The sequence below is a fragment of the Moschus berezovskii genome, chromosome 12 (assembly GCF_049115385.1).
Source record: "Moschus berezovskii isolate FMDL1 chromosome 12, NW_MosBer_1.0, whole genome shotgun sequence".
Taxonomy (NCBI): Eukaryota; Metazoa; Chordata; class Mammalia; order Artiodactyla; family Moschidae; genus Moschus; species Moschus berezovskii.
This window is the reverse complement of record NC_142471.1, coordinates 69,080,901-69,101,365: the sequence shown is the minus strand read 5'-3', so window position 1 is coordinate 69,101,365 and position 20,465 is coordinate 69,080,901. Positions and strand designations below refer to the sequence as shown.

The 20,465-nt window shown below is 46.0% G+C and overlaps 1 protein-coding gene across 1 annotated transcript in view; it reads left to right on the top strand.

Moving 5' to 3' along the window:
* ARL3 (ARF like GTPase 3) overlaps window positions 1–16,028 on the top strand; it is a 31,002-nt gene extending 14,974 nt beyond the window's left edge. Inside the window, exons 4-6 of the mRNA XM_055424755.2 lie at window positions 4,824–4,874; window positions 6,756–6,941; window positions 15,750–16,028. Of these exons, the coding sequence (XP_055280730.1) occupies window positions 4,824–4,874; window positions 6,756–6,941; window positions 15,750–15,797 (285 nt within the window). The 3' untranslated portion in view covers window positions 15,798–16,028. The remainder of the gene's footprint in view (window positions 1–4,823; window positions 4,875–6,755; window positions 6,942–15,749) is intronic.
* The last annotated feature ends 4,437 nt before the right edge of the window (window positions 16,029–20,465 follow it).

Below are 20,465 nucleotides of genomic sequence, written 5' to 3'. Positions count from 1 at the left end.
TGACATCAAGTGAGATAGAGCGCCACAGCCATCTCTTGTATTATCTCCGTCATATCACTCACACTCTAAGCGTCAGCGCTACCAGAGCACACAGAACTGAAAACCGCAGATTGTCCAGGAAACTTCCTCATCAGTCAGGTTCGGCCTCCTATTAGACCTTTGCTCCGGCTATCGGTAAAAAGCCACACTTTTTAGTGTCATCTCTTCTTGTCTCCGCCTACCCCTCTGGTGGAAAAATACTTAGGAGCAAGGAGGGAGGAGGCCCAAAAGCAAGAGGAGAAACACAGAGCCCTCCATTCACATGCTGGATATTCGGTCTCCAGATAATGCAGTTGGCTGAACTTCCATCCAGAGGAAAATCTTTCCCTCTAGGTGGTCTTCCCTCAACCAAATAAAAATGTCAAAGCCGCTGCCAGTGAGGATGGGAATTGGCTTTGCTTAAAGCATCATTCTCATTCTGAGTGCCATGGATTGTAAGTTTTGGAGTAGGTTTATGACAATTTTTGAAGATCCATAGTGTTTTATAAGATCAATTAAAACTTTCTCTGATACTGAGTGTTTTTTGATTATCTGTTTTTGGATTAAATTTAAATATATATATATATTTTGCATGACTAGTTTAGCATCTATGTTATTTTTTTTTAACACCTATGTTATTAATGAGAAAAAGGAAGGAAGAAAAAGAGGCTCTTCTTAACCATAGCGGGGATCTTCCCTGGTGGCTCAGACGGTAAAGAATCTCCCTGCAGGAGACCTGGATTCAATCCCTGGGTCAGAGAAGATCCCCTGAAAAGGGAATGGCAACCCACTCCAGTATTCTTGCCTGGAGAATCCCAGGGACACAGAAACCTCTGTCCACAGGGTCGCAAAGCGTCGGACACAACTGAACAGCTAACACTTATCCTTAGCTATTGCCCAGAAACAGATACTTGCATGAAGAAACTGGGCAGCTCTGGGGAGGGGGTTACCAGAAGCATATGCCACCACAGAAAAACAGATTTGTGGGATCACTAGAGACTGGCTTGTGCTCATGACTTTTTCACTTGGCCCTTTTAATAAATGGGGCAGTGTTTTGTAGCCTTCCTCCTGGAATTATGGTATGGTAGTTTTCAAATTTCATAAAAGTTATGTGAGAAAAATGCTAAATGATAGGGAGAATTTATGTAAAGCTTAGGAAAATCCTCCTTTTGAATCTCTTAATGAAAATGTTTTTGTGAAATTTCATATCAAAGCAATAAATAGCAAGTAATTTGAAAGTGAAAGTCGCTCAGTCGTTTCCGACTCTTTGCAACCCCATGAACTAACTACACAGTCCATAGAGTTCTCCAGGCCAGGATACTGGAATAGGTAGCCTTTCCCTTCTCCAGGGGATCTTCCCAACCCAGGAATCGAACTGGGTTCTCTTGCCTTTCAGGTGGATTCTTTACCAACTGAGCTATCAGGGAAGCCCAGTAAGTAATATAGCAAGTAATTAAAACCTTCTGATTGACTTTAAGCCTCTGAATTCTTTGGTATTTGACTGGTCATCTTTGTTAAAACTGTTAAACTCTCTTTCAGTTTCTGATTATTCTCTCCCTTCTGTCTGTTTTTAATCTTATCAAACATTGATTTTTTAAAAATTTATTTATTTATTTGACTGCATCGGGTCTTAGTTTTGGTAGCATTTGGGATCTAGTTCTCTGACCAGGGATCTAACTGAGACCCCCTGCTTTGGAAGTGTAGAGTCTTAGATACTGGACCACCAGGGATGTTCCAAACACTGATTTCTTAACTGTATCTTTTTTTTTTTTTGGCCTCGCTACACAGCTTGCGAGATCTTAGTTCCCTGACCAGAAATTGAACCTAGGCCCAGGCAGTAAAAGCCTTGAATCCTAACCCCTAGACCACCAGTGATTTCCCATTAACTGTTCTCAGCCTCTTCTACTGTTACCTTCTTACACATTTTGCTCCCAAGCACATGTTTTCCTGCTTTGTAATCTGAGCCCAGATCTCCCTCCCAGGCAGCACCTGACCCTTCTCCCCTCCCAGACATCATCTTCTCCTTGTCTTGCCTGAGTGAATATCATTTCAATCCACTCTAGATTCCCACGTCAGAGAAGGCACTGGCGAACCACTCCAGTACTCTTGCCTGGAAAATCCCATGGATGGAGGAGCCTGGTGGGCTGCAGTCCGTGGGGTCGTGAAGAGTCAGACACGACTGAGCAACTTAACTTTCACTTTTCACTTTCATACATTGGAGAAGGACATGGCAACCCCCTCCAGTGTTCTTGCCTGGAGAATCCCAGGGACGGGGGAGCCTGATGGGCTGCCGTCTATGGGGTCCCCGCACAGAGTCGGACACGACTGACGTGACTTAGCAGCAGCAGCAACAGCAGACTCCCAAGTAGTCCTAATCAGATCTTTTGTGTTGAGGTTCACTCTGCCATTGCATTCCTTCTTTCTGCATCTGTGTTTATACTGTGTGTGCTACTTTGAGAATGTGAGACACACCAGTGGAAAAACAAGCTACCAGCATGTTCTGCAAAGTGAACTATCACACAGTATCAAATTTTGTATCTCTTGTGGTATCATTGACACTGAGTCAGAGTAATATTAACAATAACAATCAGTTCAGTTCAGTTGCTCAGTGATGTCCGACTCTTTGCGACCCCATGAATCACAGCACGCCAGGCCTCCCTGTCCATCACCAACTCCCAGAGCTCACTCAAACTCATGTCCATCGAGTCAGTGATGCCATCCAGCCATCTCATTCTCTGTTGTCCCCGTCTCCTCCCGCCCCCAATCCCTCCCAGCATCAGAGTCTTTTCCAGTGAGTCAACTTGTCGCATGAGGTGGCCAAAGTATTGGAGTTTCAGCTTTAGCATCAGTCCTTCCAATGACAATAATAAGACCACAGATAAGTACTGAGACCAAACACATCCATCCGTCCTCTTCCTGTGATTCTCCATGAAGGAAACACAAGTGGAAACATAGGGTAGCCTTCAGAGAAGAGGCTGAACCTGGTCCCTGGTATAATGCTTAACATGAGTGACTCTAAATGAGAGTGCAGCCTGGCAGGCTACAGTCCATGGGGTCGCAGAGAGTCGGGCACGACTTAGCAACTAAACAACAACAATAACTTAAGCAAAGGAATTTTAATTTTTTTTTCTTTCAAGAGAGTGCAAGTTTTCAGAGTAGCACAGAATTATAAGCCTCATAAAGGTGGGAGCTGAAGATTGTTTTTCATTGTGTTTTTAAATGAATATTTTAAAAGGATGTTTCCATTATACTGTTTAATAACAATTCTAACTTTCTTAAAGAGAGTTTGAAATTTTGATAATTTTTAAGATTAGCAACTGGAAGAACATTTAATACACTGATTTAAAAAAGGACTACAAAATTATATGCCTAATTTTCTTCTTAAATTTCCATATGAAGAAGAATTAGAAGGGAACTTTCATTGGAAATTAAAATAATGAATGTTCTTGTGTTCTGTAACTATAGGTAATTTTCCTTTCTTTTTTGATCTTACCTAATTTCCCTTATTGTTATATCAGTGTTATTTATGCAGTAAATAAAATACAGTGATGGGAGAGAAAGCTTGTGATTTGTAACTTACAGTAAATCTCAAAACTTCTCTTACTCTGGCAAAGCCTCTACACCTGCTGTTTCCAGTATTTGATCTTAACCTCCCAGCCTCTGAAGGTAGGAATGGGAGGGACATCACTGGAACCTGAAGACAGCTTACAGTTCATAATCAAAATGGTACTTCCAGAAGGATGACGTTCTAGCACTACAGGATTTGTAAATGCCTCCAAGCACCATCCCTTCCTTTTGGGGACACAGAATAGCAGAGTGTTTAAGAACAACTGAGGGGACTTCCCTGCTGGTCCAGTGACAAAGACTCCATGCTCCTAATGCAAGGGGCCCGGGGTTTGATCCCTGGTCAGGGAACTAGATCCCACATGCCGCAACTAAGAGTTTGCATGCCTCAACTAAATGTTACACATGCTGCAACTAAAAATTCCGCAGCTCAGATGTAGCACAGCCAAATAATTTTTTAAAAAACTGGGTACTTTACTGTCACTTATGCCTGAGTTTGAATCTCCTTTTTGTCATGTACTAGATGTGACTTGGGCCAAGTTACTTAACTTCTTTGGGCTTATGTTTATGTATAAAATGGGATAAAAATGAAATCTAGGGACTTCCCTGGTTGGCTGAGTGATTAAGACTCCACGCTCCCAATGCAGGGGCCTCAGGTTCATTCCCTAGTCAGGGAACTAGATCCCAAATGCTGCAACTAAGAGTTTGCAAGTTGCAACTAAAGATCCCGCATTTCACAATACAAGTAGACCTGGCATAGACAAATAAATAAAGATAGATATTAAAAAAAATGAAATCTATCTCATTGAGTGATAATGAGGATTAATAAAGTAAATCTAGGATAAAGAATGCTTAGTGAATTCCCATTAAATGTAGCTATCTTTATCCTGCTTGGCTCACCTTGCTTCTTACTTTGGAGCTTTGCCGGAGGTATCTTCTGGGCATCTTAATTAATCAGTTTATTTAGTGTCCATTGTTGACGTGAGTGACCAGCTCAGTTTCTGTATGCTAACATGAACTCTGCCAATGGGGAATCATCTGTTCCTTCACTAGAAACTGCCCTGTCTTTTTCCATATCTGCTCATTGAAGTAACCTTCTTCTTTCACTTTACAAATATATGGACTGCCCTTTTTCCATATGTGCTCATTGAAGTAACCTTCTTTCACTTTACAGATATATGTACTGCCCTGTCTTTCTCCATATCTGCTCATTGAAATAACCTTCTTCTTTCACTTTACAGATATATGTAATTGACAGCGCAGACAGAAAAAGATTTGAAGAGACAGGTCAGGTAAATAATTGTTCTGTTGAGATATTTCCCAAACAATTGGGTATTCATTAATCCACTTTGTAAATGTATAAGAGTGAGGAAAAGTATTTTTTGTTTAACCTCTGCAGTTTAAACAAGACAGTCATTCTGGCAAGTAGGCAAAATACCACTTGCCTAAAAAGAACTTAGTTGAGAATTCTTTAAACAATTTTTCATTTAAAGGCTTTTAGTTTTAATCAAATTAAATAAACAAGATATAAGCAAATGGAATTTACCACCATGCCCAAAAGCTCTCCAGGCTTCTTCCCAGGCCACAGAGAGGTGAGCCCAAAGGACAGTTCACCTACCATCTCTATGTGCATTTTTTTCAATACCAACTTAATTGATCCGAGGGTAACTTGGACAAATTAGAACGTATGGAAAGAAATATGCAAGCCAAGATTAAGCTGCTCTTCTTTCCAAGCCAAGAGGTAGGCATACTTTGAATATTGCTTTCAGTGCAGGGTGCCTGTCAGCATGATTACATGATACAATTAGCAAATGCAATTTTACATAGAGACGCAGTGGATATAGACCATTTTACCCAGGCTGACTACACTGATAACAAGTGAGCAGTAGCATGGACGTCTTTGGGGAAGCGTGCTTATATTTTTACATTTTAGTACAGTCCTTGGCCGGAGAAGGCAGTGGCAACCCACTCCAGTACTCTTGCCTGGAAAATCCCATGGGCGGAGGAGCCTGGTAGGCTGCAGTCCGTGGGGTTGCGAAGCATCAGACACGACAGAGCGACTTCACTTTCACTTTTCACTTTCATGCATTGGAGAAGGAAATGGCAACCCACTCCAGTGTTCTTGCCTGGAGAATCCCAGGGACGGGGGAGCCTGATGGGCTGCCGTCTATGGGGTCGCACAGAGTCGGACACGACTGAAGAGACTTACCAGCAGCAGCAGCACAGCCCTTGGCCAGTGTCCTAAACTACCACACGTGGCCTTCCAAAGGTAGCAGTCCCCATGTTTATGTTCCTTTTCCCTGGAAATTAGTTTGAGAACTCGCCTGGAGACAGCCCTTCTCCCTTCCATACCTTGATGATTCCTGGACCATCACTCATGTGAACCAGCGCTACACGTGAACTTGGGGCTGAAAGGTGTCAGACAGGGATCTGCCCGTCAAACCATCCAGTTCTCTCTGACAGCTCCAGTGTTTTAAGTGGATAAAATATGGGTCGAGGGGGGAAGGGGTGGGTCCTGGCTTTTAGATAAGTATATACCTTCTCCTGGACTTGTTGCAGACAGAATTAACATACAGTTTAGATCCCAAACAATCACCTAAAACTCAGAGACCTTGTCAGATAGACTAATGCAGTTACTTTAGGATGTGGGTTTGAGGAAGTGTAAAGCACACGCATGCATGTTTTGGAGATAGAGACTGATGAACCAGAATTATAGTCTCTAAAGCAACTGTCATTTTTATTCAAGTTTTTAAAAATATATATGTATCTGTACATATACATACATATATATATGTATATGTGTGTGTATATATGCATTGAAAGTTATTTGCATATAATAACCTTGGGTAAGTTTTAAATGTCTAACCACAACTTTTGTTCTCCCTTGAGTTTCTCTAAGTATGATTTATGAATCCCCCTATAACAGAACTACCTTATTAGTAGGAACATATGCAGATTCCTGGGGCCTGGCTTAGACTTTCCAAAGTCAGCATCTTTGGGGTGGGCCCAGAAATCTGCCAGGGGATTCTTCCACATGCTCAAGTTTGAGAACCACTGCCCTTGAAAGTTGCTAGTTGATCAGCTTAACTTTTATTTAGTTTCAATTAGAAGTGCATGGTTAAATATCATAGATTTCGTCCCCCCCTTTCCCATCTATTCCCCAAATGATCCAGGAACTAGCTGAATTACTGGAGGAAGAAAAGCTAAGTTGTGTGCCCGTGCTCATCTTTGCTAATAAGCAGGATCTGCTCACAGCAGCCCCTGCCTCTGAAATTGCAGAAGGACTGAACCTGCACACCATCCGCGACCGATTCTGGCAGATCCAGTCTTGCTCAGCTCTCACAGGAGAGGGCGTTCAGGTGAGGTTACCGGAGGGCTCGGTCACCTGGCAACCAAGGCAGCCTGTCTCATTGGTTGCGCGGATCTAGATAGAAAAAGATATGAAACAAATAGCCTTTGATGGGCAGATGAACCATTCCAGGATGTGGAGGGCCTGGAGGAGTCTGATTCTTTCCTACTTAGCAACCAATCTGATATCATTAACTGGTCCAGGAAAGCCAGAGATAAACCACCCCACACAAGTGACAAGCTGCCCCATTGGGGAGGAGGTCGGAACATTTCAAAAATGCTTTCCCAACTCTAGGATTCTCTGATGACTGGGTTGAGGGTTTTGTGTTGCATCTGGTATTATGGATGCTAATACCAGTGCTCTGTTACCTTGTACTCTCAAGGTAACAGAGCCATCAACCACACACTGGTTATCCTAGAAGCGTTTTGTTTTTTTCTGTTGGCTGTCTCCACCGCCCTCAGGGTTGGTGTCTATTTCCTGCTGATTTGGGTTGGTGTCCCACAGGGAGGCTTCTGCCGCCTAAAAACCTTACGCTTTACACCAAGGAACTGTGTACCGGAAGAGCAGGCTCCCCTTCATTTGATATTAATTTGGGACAGAACACGATGGTAACCCAGACACCAGAGAGGCAGTATCCTCAAAGAATGATCAACAGTTGCAGCTCCAATGTGTCCTACCAAGCAACCTCAAACCAGTCAACCCTTGGAGTCAGCCCTCTAGGACTGCTTCTTGATTCTGAAGCCCCCAGCATGCCCCATACGCCTCATTTTCAACATCTGGTATACCTGCCAGGGTGGCAACCCAGTGCCGTGAGAACGGGACAGTCCCTCTCCAGGGTGCTGTGAGGGAGCAACAGCGTCTAGAGAGATGGCGTCTCCCCTCACTGCTGTAGGGCACGTGTCTCTGGTGTGGCCAGTTTGCTTTTCTATGATCTTGGTATTTTGGGTTTGGTTCTCCATCGTTGTCCAGCAGCCTCTTTCCATTTCCCTTCTAACACTCTTCTTCCCTTTCCCTGCAGATGTTTGACAAATTTGATGGCTTTTATCTCCAGCAAATAATCACTTCCTAGAGTTATCTCACTTGTTCCATCTGTGCGCTGCCTGTTTTTTTCCCTTTGTGTTACGCAAACTGCCAGGGCCCCTTCTGTGCTTTGCTGCTGGATCTGAGGGCAGACCAGTTAGCACAAGACAAGCGCCCCTGCTCCAAACCCTTCCATACCTGCTCTCAGAAGCTCTTGGGATGTGTGTGTGTGTGTGTGTGTGTGTGATGTAGCCAGAGGGGTGTGTGTGTGTGTGATGTAGCCAGAGGGGTGTTGCGTGTGATGTAGCCAGAGGTGTGTGTGTGTGTGTGATGTAGTTGTTTCAGCTGTGTGTGTGTGTGTGTGATGTAGCCAGAGGTTGTTTCAGCTATGTGTGTGTGTGTGTGATGTAGCCAGAGGTTGTTTCAGCTATGTGTGTGTGTGTGATGTAGCCAGAGGTTGTTTCAGCTATGTATGTGTGTGATATAGCCAGAGGTTGTTTCAGCTATGTCCCCAAAAGGGAAGCTGGAGCGCTGTGAGTCTCTGTGAGGTTTAAGTTTGGGGAGGGGGCAGGTGTTACGTCTCATGTATTTCCTTTCTTCTTTACTAGATTGTGGTTATAAAGCAATATATTCTTGGAAATTCCCTGGCGGTCCAGTGATTAGGACTCCATATAGGGGGCCCAGGTTTGATCCCTGATCAGAGAACTAAGATCCCACAAGCCCCACAGTGTGTTCAAAAATAAATAAGTAAAGCAATATATTTTCATTGTTAATCATATCAAAGTACTACATAAAATTAAAAACTAAAAAGTTCTTTCATTTCCTCTAATCCCACTCAGCAATGAAACTATCATTAATAGTTTTATTCTTCTCAGGTCTCCTCTATAAAATAACAGTCACATATATGGTTGTATGTGTCTATCAGGTTTTGAATTAACTGGGTATTTTTCAGCTTAATTTACAAGTTGGTCCAACAAGTCTGTTACAACCCAGGATGTTTTTGAATAGGTAAATTCTGATCATTTTATTTAGTTTTTCACTTTTAAACAAAAATCAAGTTTTACCTAAAGTATTTCTCTCAGTTGTGCGTAAGATGGTGCTCATGGGACCTAGGGTTATTTTGGTGAGGGTAAGGCACAGGAAAAGAAACAGCTTTCTTGTGTTAGTACAGACTACTTCAGCAAGAGGACTATGCCTCTCTAAAATTGTTTAGAGCCCAAATATAGAAAGTAGAGGATCTTGAGTTTGGGGGCTCTAAAGGTGGAGCATAAGAAAAGAAATACGTTTTGTATGCATACTCCTAAGAAAGTGGGAACTGACAGCTGTGTGATCTTTTTCCACTTGGCCAGAGTGTCAAAAGGAAGGAAAACCAAAGCTGGAATTAGCAGTGAAGCTCTTGTTTCTCCAGCCAGCCTTAGGGATATGAAAAGGAGGAACTAGGGTCCCTTTGAATCAGTCTTCAGAGGAGCGGCATTCGGGTCAAGGGGGCTTCCTCAGAGGAGGGGGGAGGGTGTGGTGGTCATTGTCTTCCCAGCCTACACCCCTCCCGCCCTGGCCAGGCAGAGATGAGAATGGACTCCCTGCTCCCAGCTGTCGAACTGCCATAGAAATGGAGTTTCCTTTAAGCCACAGGATCTTCAGGCTGGGAAAGAGGCATGAGCTACCAGACAGAGGGTGGGGGCAGGCAGGAATCAAGTCAGACAGTCCTGTATGGTTTGATTTTGTTAGAAAGTTCTTCCCAGATCAGGGACCTTCAGCAACTAAGTTCACAGGAAGTGAGAGATCAGGAGAGATCCAGCAAAGAACCATGAGCAAGAAAAATAATGACATGATATGGAGGAGAAATAGTTTGAAGGTCACTTAATTAGTTTAGTAGATAGTACCATGGTGTATAGAATTGGGTAGTTAAGACTGGGATTTCAAGGTTAATGAGATTAGATTATGGTTAATAGAATGATATAAATTTAGAGAATTTAACCATTATTTGAAATGGGTTATTTAATAAAAATGTTAATTAAGAAGGGAATCTGCTGTCTGTTGTCCTTAATGGCAACCTTTGGGGACTGGAGAAAGGTCGTGGAGTTTTCTGTGGAAACAGCATTCATTGTGAGGCACTGATTGACCACATCCCTCTTAGGTAATACCTTTGACCTAAGCTCTTGCCCACTCAGCCAATTTCTTGTTTTTCATTTGATAAAAAAGTTACGTAGAATTCTTTTCCCTGCATTGCTTAGTTCAAGAGCAGGCCTTTTAATGACTCTTACTAATTAAGGCTTTCAGTATTCCTAAAAATGAAAGACTTTACTTTCAGACAGAGATTCTGTGAAAAAGTTACTTAAAATTCCTTAACTTCCTATCTCATCTTCCCATTCCACCCTCCCCACCCATGGCCCCCCTGGGTGGCCCCTAGGTGGCCCCCCATGGCCACCCAAAGCTGGTCAGCAATGGGCAGAGCTACCAAAATGCTCAGTCGGGATGGGGGTCAAGCAACTGGTACCACAGCCCTAATGACCCTGAAAGAAAATATACAGAAGTAAAAAAAAAAAAAAACCACCTGGAATTTGTTACTGTTCCAGATATTTAAAAACAAGTGTCTTTTTACATCGTGTTTATGTGTAGGCCTGATCAAATGCATTTGCGCAACCTGTCTTGTGCTGATAAATAACCCTCAAGTGGGTGAGTCAGGGGAACAGATCTGCTAGGTGAGGAGACTACTCGGGCAGGGAGCTCACTTCTCCTTAGCCAAGCAGCTTAAATACATGATTCGAGATTGTGGAAGTTAGTGATTCCTGAGATGGATTTCGGGTTCTTGTTCTACCTGATATTCTGATGGCAAAAACGTGCAGTCGTTATAAGGAGGATAGGCAGTCCCTGGCTCTGGATGTGGAAATCGGCTTTTCTGGGCTTCTAGAGAGTTGGAAACCGGTCTTTGTTTGCCTGACTGATGGTGATGAGGAGGCAGCCCATCACGTAATTAAATCAGCTTTTCAGGGGAAGCTGTCGAGAGCAGAGGCAGGTAAGGGGCACTGAAAGCTGAAGGAAAGCATCAGTCTTGGAAACTCTGCCAGGGAGAGCCCCGTAATCCAGAGGAGTGGTCAGAGAGACCCAGGTATGTCAAGCCGATGAAGGCAGGGCGAAGAGAAACTGAATTGTGTCTGGGAGGGAAAAGCCAAGGCCCCCTCCAGCAGACCCCCTTGCAAACATAGGGCAGCCTCTGTCTGCATCCAAGGTTGCCAGGGCTTCCCATAAACAACACCTAACCCTGGGACTCTTCTCTGCTTTTCCCTGGGTGTCTGGAAAATAGGGAACAAAGGATCTGGCTGAGAGTCAGAGAAAGGTGTAGAGAAATCAGTCCCTCTTTCACCTACAGACCTGAATGTGAATCCCAAACCACAGCTCTCCCTGGCGGTGGTAGTTTCAGGTGTTTGAAGACATTGCCTCCCCAGAACATTGTGTGTTTAATTAAAATTATACTGCTTTAGAATTTCCTTTCAAAGCAGAGATCAGCAGTTTCAACCTGGGCTCTAACCTTAGTCATAACAGAGATCTGCCTACACCAGTAGCTTCACGCTAGCAAAAGGTTCTCCTGGGTATCGCTCTCCATGCCCCCACCTCACGTCCATACCTTCTTTCACATCTCTCCCACGTGCCCTGTCTTCCTTCTCCGAGCAGCAGCCGTAATCCAGCTCACAGAGCTCTCACCTTCACACAAAGGGCCTCTAGCCATCTGAGTCCTGAAGTATGAGCTGTCCTTCAGAGTGCCTCACAGATGAACTCTAAACATTCACTAGCCCAGGTTCTTGTTTTTGTTTCTTTTTCCTTGATCTGAGGGAACCTTTTCCTTAATATGCCAACAGAATTTCAATATTTTTTTAAAAATAACATATACAACTTCTTTCTAGGCCTGGTTCAGTTATTTTTGACTCCCAGGGTGTATGGCACTGCTTATCTGCAAATCAGACCTCAGGTTTATTTTTAAATTATAAACCCTCTCTGTAGACTAGGAAAGCAAGCTTGGGCCATGCAATTTTGCTACCTCTCTGGGGCAGTGCCTTTTGTCACCAGAAAAAGTATTAATAGCAAGCAATATTTTATGTATGCTGCCTCCAGCTGCTCCTTGACCCTGGGGGCCCAGTGGCACAAAGGAATAGGCTGCATTGCTCAGCACAGGCCTGAGCAATTACTGATATGATGGTGTAGTCCTCGTGGCATTCAACAACCAGACCCACCCAACCATGGCTGCCACTTCTCCCTTCCTACCACTGAGTAGTGACAGATGCATTGCAGAGAGATCAGAGGATGAGGAGTGCAGTCTTCCCATAGAAAGGGCATCATGCCTTTAATCTCGAAATGGAGAGATCTGCGATCAAGTAGGTTTCTACCCACGTGGTTAGGGGCCACCTTCCATTTTTCCCAGTGGTTAGTAGGGAATAATCCCATGACATGGTAGCAGTTATTTCCTCTGCAAGAGGCCAGACAAAGCTCAGTATTTGAGGTTCAGTGTCTCTGCTTAGTCTTTAGTATTGAATTGAAGCCAATCAATGCAGATTCGGTTTCAGCAAGGTTGACCGGGGGAGGTGCAGTGGAGGAAGAAAGGGAGGACTATACCATGAGATTGTCAGCCCTGTGAGGAAGATCCAGTTTGCAGAAATTTGGTCAAACCAGTTGACAGTAAAGGTTCAACCCTTAAACAAACCTAAGAGTTAATTTCCTTCTTTGGAGCAGAGCAGTAACCTGCTTCAGGTAAACTCTTACCTTTTTCTCAGTCATCTGTTTAAAAGAAAATCAAAGCCTTGCTAAATTAAGGCCAGAGTGATATGGCTGCTGATTTAAGGTTCCTCCTCTTGCAATGATGCTGTCTCTAAAGAGAGAGATTGCTCTAGAGATGGAAGACTTGCAGAGAGTTAATATGCTGGGATCATGCTGCGAGATAAAAATGTAGGATTCCACAAGTATCAGAACCTGGCAGCCTAGGAATCTTGAGAGGTGAGTGGCCAGAAACAGCTTCTGGCACCTTCAGAGCTGCAGCAGAGCCACACTGAGTGCTTGTCTGGGGCTGTTCCATCTCATGCCCCTGTGTTCAGCTGAAAGTCATAAGAAAAAAAACTGAATTTGCTCCCTCAGCCAACTTGAGGGTAAGCGCAGCTTCTCCCTAAGCCTGAGGCAGAGCTCTTCCCCCGGCACTTGCCCACAGTCATTGAGAAATGGTCAGTGGTGCACTAGCGCGGGCACCGGAGCTAGACTGCCTGGGTTCACAGCCTGCCTCTGCCACGCATTCTTCTGTGCCCCCATTTCCTCATCCCTAAGTGCCAACTTCACAGGGTTGTTACAGGGATTAAAAGATATCAATTAAGTGTCTGCTCCCGGGTTGGGAAGGTCCCCTGGAGGAGGACCATGGCAACCCATTCCAGTATTCTTGCCTAGAGAATCCCATGGACAGAGGAGCCTGGCAGGCTATGGTCCATGGGGTCGCAAAGAGTCGGACATGACTGAAGTGACTTAGCAGGCCGGCAGGCCAGCCATCATGCAAAGTTCTGCAAACACCACCCCAAGCCAGTCTGGCATGGACCCTCCCCTCAGGAATCTTTCCTTGCCAGTGGGCACCTTAGAGGTAACATCCTTGTTAACTGTTGCCTCCCTGACACCTCCCAGCTGCAGTTCAGGTTCTCCTCTGGGCAGTAACAGGAAAGGCACAAACCCCCAGCCTCCAAACACTTTAGATGGGGCAGTCTTCCTGAGCCAGAGCAGAGTTAAGTCTCCCCAGCTTCCCACACTCCAGGTTGCAGGCAGCAGCTATGGAACCCCCGCCCCACCCCCACCCATGCCCGGGGCCAGCAGGTCAGCTGGTGGGGCCCGACCTCTGAGCGCCCTCTGCTGGCAGGACTGGGGCTCATACACACATCTGGAGGACACTGCCCCTCAGCAGGGCTCCCCATTTAAATCCCCCGTCTCCATAAAAGATACCCAGTAGAAAGCTGCCCCTCACCCTACACATTCTGCCTTGGGTTCCTGCAGCTGAGTAAATATTTTTCCTATCTCTTTGAGTGCATTCATGTTGAGTTACATACAATAAAAGAAGCCCAGCCCCCTCTGTAATCAGCCGTAAAACAAAAGGGAAGACAGTATTCAGTGGGAACACTGCTCTTGATTTCTCTAAGAAGATGATTTGATAAAATAGTGCAAGTCTCTATAGAGCAGGAAATATTGAGGTACGCACCTTTGATGGTTTTTGTGCGGGTTCCTAAAGATGGAAAGTGCCACGTAAATGCTGAGCTATTCACCTTCGAAGGCAAAGAGAAGATGGTTATCTTATTCATCCCTCTTTTATTTGTAAAATCTTTTTTGTCTCCTGGCAGGTGATTTTTTTTTCCTGGAAACCAATTAGCTCCTAAAATTAAACATCCTTCTCTTTAAATTAATCCTTTTCATAAAAATGGTCTTAAAATTGGCCTCAGCTTTTCAGAGTAAGCAGCTGACCCAGTTGTAATCGGAGTCCACCTTCTCTCACCTCGCCATCCCCCCCACCCCCGTCCCTGCCAGGTGCTGTCCACCTTTGTGTGGTTTTGTGCAGTGGGCCATGGCCAGCCTCCTCTAAGGTCTGCTCTGGGACAGCCATCAGATATTCTGCTTCTCCCACCCAAGTGCTCTGATGGCAACTGGCAGAGTTTTAATCACTGTAAATTCAGGTTATGGTCAGATTAGCCAGGAGATAGGATGCCTGCTGGTTGTTTTGCCGTGATGTATTGTTTATGGGATTAATGCTCCGAATGGCCAAGGGTGTCAGCTGATATTTATTACTTTAAGCTGTCTCAGCTGTTCAGGTTCAACGACTAGCTCCCTGGTCACAGGAAACGCAGGGCTCTGAATGTCATGTATGCCCTGAGATGTCTATGTGTGACAGAAGCAGGGGGAAAAAGGGGGTGCCTTGCAGGAGCCTCCTTCGATTTTGTTCTGGGCTTCTGAGAATTCCGCGCAACTCTTGGGGTCACAGAGACTCTGGGGAAAGAGTGAGCATTCAGGGATGGCTCCTAAGGGGGTTGAAAAAGAGGTCATCTCTGGTGGACCTGGCATCTACAAGATACGCCACCTGCCAGGTGGCTGTACGTAGACATTGTGTGGATTTTACCTCTGTCCTCCTCTAGCCTTTTAAGAGAGGACACGTTCAAGGTTACTGTGCCTTTAAGGGAACCTTCTCCCCAGTCCCTCTGCTTGGTACTGCTTAAAGCTTCAAGAAGCAGGCCAGGCCCCTTTAAACCTTCCCTGGTGCTGCACAGAGAGAAATGAATACACATTGCCCCAGTGTGTGTCTAGTAACACGCACTGCAGTTGGTTTGTTTTTCCAAAAAGAAATTTAATTTAGCCCAAGTGTACACTGTCACACTGTAAACACACCAGGGCACCAGAAGGGTGGCTTATTATTGAATTTAATGCCCTAGCAAAGGTCAGCTTTTAGAAAAAGCCAAAAATGGCTGGAATCTGTCCTGATAGCTCCTCAATCAGGCCTGGGATCCAGGCAGATGTGTTTATTTTTTCAGAGGGAGTTCCTGAGGACCCATCTCAAGTTCAGGCTCTTGACACTCCCCCTCCCATCTCCCTTCAAGCTCTCAGAAGCCTCCCCACTCCTCCCTAGGAGGTCACTGTCCCTGGTCACCCAGGTGGGCCCCTGGGGCAGGCAAGCACCATTGAGCCCGTGGTTGGGGAGGGAGGACCCAGGACCCTCTCTCTCTCCCCTCGAGGGCTGGAGTGTGTGGTGCCTTTCTTACAACTAACACTGCCTCTCTACCCATTTCCCTCAAAGGACGGCATGAACTGGGTCTGCAAAAATGTCAGCGCAAAGAAGAAATAAAATCGCAACGAATGGAGATGCGGGAGCTGCGGGAGCTGAATTCTGTCCTGAAAAACACTAATTTGCTGCTTTCTGACCAAATGTTTTTCCATCTGTGTACAGCTACAGCTGTATGAAGAGAAGGAGCAACACCATTTAGAAAGAATCCCCATTCCAGCCATAGATTTAACTGATCTCTGAGGTTCAGTATCATTTTTCAAATAAAGGAATTATATTATTTCTTCTGCATAATTGAAATAGTATTAAATGTCTCAAAGCACATGATTAGAAAATGAGATCTTTTAAATGAGCAAGAGATTGCATTGCAGTTTAGACAATTCCAGTGGGCTTTTTTCTTTAAAAAAAAAAAAACGGTGGGGGAGAGAGGAAGAGGAGCAGCAACTTAGGCTGTGGTCATTTATTTCCTGACCTGTCCTTACTTTCCCCTGTGGTTTTGAAGCCAGGATAGTGTTTGCTTGCGCTGGTCAGCGATTTCTACCATCACCCATTACCAGGGCTGCAGCCTGTCTGGGTGGGAAGCTGCAGGGGCCAGGGAGAGGAGGGGGAGGTGAGGAACAGCAGATGATTAAACCATCTTGTCATGTAGGTAAGAGACTATGTAATCCTCATCCTTTGGAAAGGGGGAAAAAAAAGCCTTTTCTTGCAGACAAGTCACCACAGAAACATACCCCATCTCCAACCCCCCAGCCAGCCACACAGGGAAGCAAATTCTTACCACTTTTGACTGTAATGACATCTGGAATGTAAGGAGAGGTGGGAGGTTTAATTCCAGAAAAATTACAAGGTCCTTAAAAAGCCCTCACGTGGAGGGCTCAGGCTAGCGTAAACAGGCTTTCTCCAGTTCAATGGAGCAGTGAGCACCTGACTCCAAGATTAGCTGCCTTCTCCACGGCCGTCCCATAGAAGGGATTTCTAAAGCTCAAAGAATTCTATGTTTAAATGATCACAATAGGCTGCTGCTATCAGATTTTAAAAATAAATGCAGCTTTACCGTGAACTTGCTCCACTGAGAAAAGCCAGGCAGATCGATCTTCAGAAGAGATCAATTTTTACAGTGCTGGCAACTTGGTGGTGTGGGCTGCTCAAGGGTGGAAAGGGCTTGCTGCCGGGAGGCACTTGGGTGGGTAGGGTTGCGGGGGCCTTGCCCAGAGAAACCAGAGTCACCCCAGCTCCTGGTCCCCTCAGCGTCTCTAGTAAAATGTGTCCTCGGTTGATCGGAGAGGAATGGCAGGAGATTTCCCCTGCTCTGCGTTGCAAAAAGAGCTTATTTCCTTGAGCCTTAAGAAATCCCCAGCTTCAGACAAGGGAAGGTGGGCCAGAGCATCCCTTGGCTTCCCAACCAAGCTGTTCTGGTGCCTGGCCTCCAGGGTTTTCAGAGAATGAATAAGAGACCGTCCAGGAGCTGATGGGTCCCAGGTCAGCTGCTTTTCACGTCCCAGGAGGCAGCCCTTTCTAAACCCACCAAGGCGTGTGAGCAGACAAGGGGTTGCTCCAGCCCCTGGCCCTCAGTTCCCAGCCTTTCTGGACCAAGTTGTGCCCATGAGGCTGAGCCATGGCCCGCTTCAAAGGCGGTCTGGGGTGAAAGTCATTAACAAGGCCAGACATGAAAAGGTGCCCTGGGGTGGCTGTGGACAGACCTGTGAGGACTTGCAAAACAAAAGGTGAGGGTTTTTAAACCACTGTGAGCTTGCTGCTCCCTGCAGCCTCCTTAGGCTTGTCTGTAATGCCTTTGAAAGGAGGCAAAACAAAATTACAAGGCACCAGAAATCCCCCTTCTATCCAGCTGCAAATATGGCTCTAGCACGTGAAAATGTTTTTTCCCTCTGAATAGTGCAGCACGGATGTTATCTGAGGGGCCAAATGCCTGCTTTGAGGTCTGCGATTTGCGAACACAGGGATGTGGAACTTGGACTCTAGCAGTGGATGGTCTGTGAAATATTTTTGTCCTTTTACCACCAACTTAGGGAACTGTTTGAAAAGGGCCCCCCACCCAGGGCCTCGGCCAGCAGGCAGAAGCCACTTGCCTTCGTCTGATAACAGCCTCTGTGAATGTTCAGCTTTGCTTTTCAGCTAAAGACAGAGACATTGTGGATGTCACAGGCTTTCATCTTCCCTCTAAGCCCTACCAAACCCTCCCGGGGCTCACAGGGTAGATGAGAGGAGCCTAAAAATCGCAGAGTTTGAAAGCTCGCATTTGTAAAAACAAGATGCTTCTAAAGTCCCCTTTCCTCTCTCCCTAGTACCACCACCCCCTGCCCCCCGCCCTCTGCCGTGGAGGACAAAATTGGAAGCTAGGGATGCTGGGTCTTTCCACTCCCAGGGAGTCTCAGTGGTGAGACTGGCTTCTGGGCACGACTGCATTTGAGTGTGCAGAGGGAGGGGAGAGGGTGGAGGGCAGAGGGCAGGCCGGCCTGGGACGGGGCCCAGGATGTGTGCTCAGACCAGCTGTGGGAAAAACTCCGTCCCTCCCCTCCTCCCAACCTCCCCCGTGCGGCTCCTTCTGGCTGGCTTCCCCGAGCCCAGGGCAGCACACCCTTTCCCCTTCACTCTCCCTTGGTTACTATGGAAACAAGGGTGTCATTGATGTGGGCTGAGCTGGGGAACATGTCGGCGCACAGCTGAGAGTCAGCGATTCTGCTGGCGGGTAGAGATGCGCCAGGGTTAAGGTCCGCAGCTCCCACACCGCGGGAAGGACGCCGTCGTGCCCCTCCCTCCCTCCCGCTCACTTCTCTCTCTCCTGGCTTTTAACAAATTTCTTTTATTCCCCTCTGGGCTAAAGCCGTGGCTATTTTTGCGCCACTCTGGGCCCCACCCTCGCTGTCGGCCGCTCCTTATCCGGCCTGGCCCGGAGGGTGACACCATGTCACCCTCGCCAGGACTCGTCCCTTGATTCCCGTCAGAGTTTGCTTTGATTTCTCTTTCCTTCTCAGGGGCCAGTTCTTACTTCCTTTTATTTTTAGCTCTGCACTCCATGTGGTTTCAGGGTTCAGTCTGCTCCATCGAAAAGTTCTTTTTTTTTTTAGTCTCTTTTGAAAATGATAATCAAAGGAAGGGACGTGGTATTTGGTCATGTGGAAAATTCAATGTATAATTTAGACGTCTGTCAAAAATCCGACAAATAAAATTTAGCTGAAACGAAGGCAGCCTGGAAAGCGTCCTGTCCTTTGCTCGAGAGGGGAGAGGGCTGCAGTGAGCTCATCCTTTCAGAGGTCAGCATCTCTCAAGGTGCTTTCTGCAGGAGGGTGTGACACGAACGCCACCACCACCAATAAACATAACCCTTTATTAAGCCCTTCTCATATAGCAGACCCTTCATCGACGTCCTGGGGGAGTGTTAGTCCCACTTTACAGCTAAGGAAAATGAGGCGCTGGCCTGAGTTAAGGCATTTGCCCAAGATCACAGAGTCACTAGTGCCAGTGGGGTGGGAACCCAGGTCTGAAGGCAGCAGCGAGCTGCCACCACCCCGCCACGACAAAGACAATAACACAACAATGGCTCATTGTCTCAGCCCCCAGCCTTCCAAGTCCACACCAGGGGTCTCCTCTGATCAGTGCTGCTGGGGGGGGCATAAGGGAAGGGGGGGTTCCCTGTCCCAACTGTTGTCCTCTGTCCCCACGGCAGCACAATCATAGATTTTTTTTTGGTACCGTCCTTTGCACAGACAGAAAAAAGGGAGAAATTAGGAAAATTGGGACTGCAAGAATACTGGCAATTACCTAATACTATTTCCTTTTAGACAGGGTTCAGAGAGGGGAGTAGACTTGCCCAAAGTCACACAGTAGGAGGCAGAGTGGGCTCTGGTCCAGAGCTCTGCCCTCTGGAGAAGAGCTTGTCTTCCCCTCCGGCAGCCTCACTTCAGCAGCCTAGAGACATACCAGCCTGGCTAGTCCCAAGGGCTGGCCTTTAAAGGCAAGCTGTTGGCAGAATAGAGGGGAGCTGGAGGCAGGAAGAGAGAGAAAGTCTAGTGTTGCCAGATAAATGGCAGGACACTCAGTTAAACTTGAATTGCAAATAAAGAATCATTTTGAATATAAGTACATCCCATGCACGATTTGAGACATAATACTCATTTAAAAAAAAGTCGTTGTTTACCTGAAATTCACATTTAACTGGCCATCCCAGTTTTGTGTTGTTTTCCTGAATCTGACAATTCTACCCAGAATGCCCTGTTCAATACAGCAACAGTGAGATACAATTAAACTGTGTTCCCTGGACTCAGACCCAAAAATCTATCCTTGCCCATCCATAAATCAGCTCTGTGATCTTAGGCAAGTTGCTTCCTTTCTTGGAGTCCTGTCTCTTCATCTGTGAAATGGGACAAAAGTGGTAGGGAGATTGAAAAGAGATATAATGGCAATAGACGTAGATAGAAGGCAATGGCTAGCACATAGTAGGAAGACTGTACCTCAGTTTCTTCCTGTAAAATGAGGTAATCACCTACCTTGTTGAGTCTCCAAGAAACGAAATGAAGTTATGAATGTCTGGTGCAGCTCAGTTCAGTTCAGTTCAGTCGCTCAGTCGTGTCCGACTCTCCGCGACCCCATGAATCACAGCACGCCAGGCCTCCCTGTCCATAATCACTGGTAGCTATTATAATAGCAGGCAAAAATTCTGGAGTCTAGGCTTTCCCAGGCCTCCAAGAACCTCTGCCCTCCCACACTGCCTCC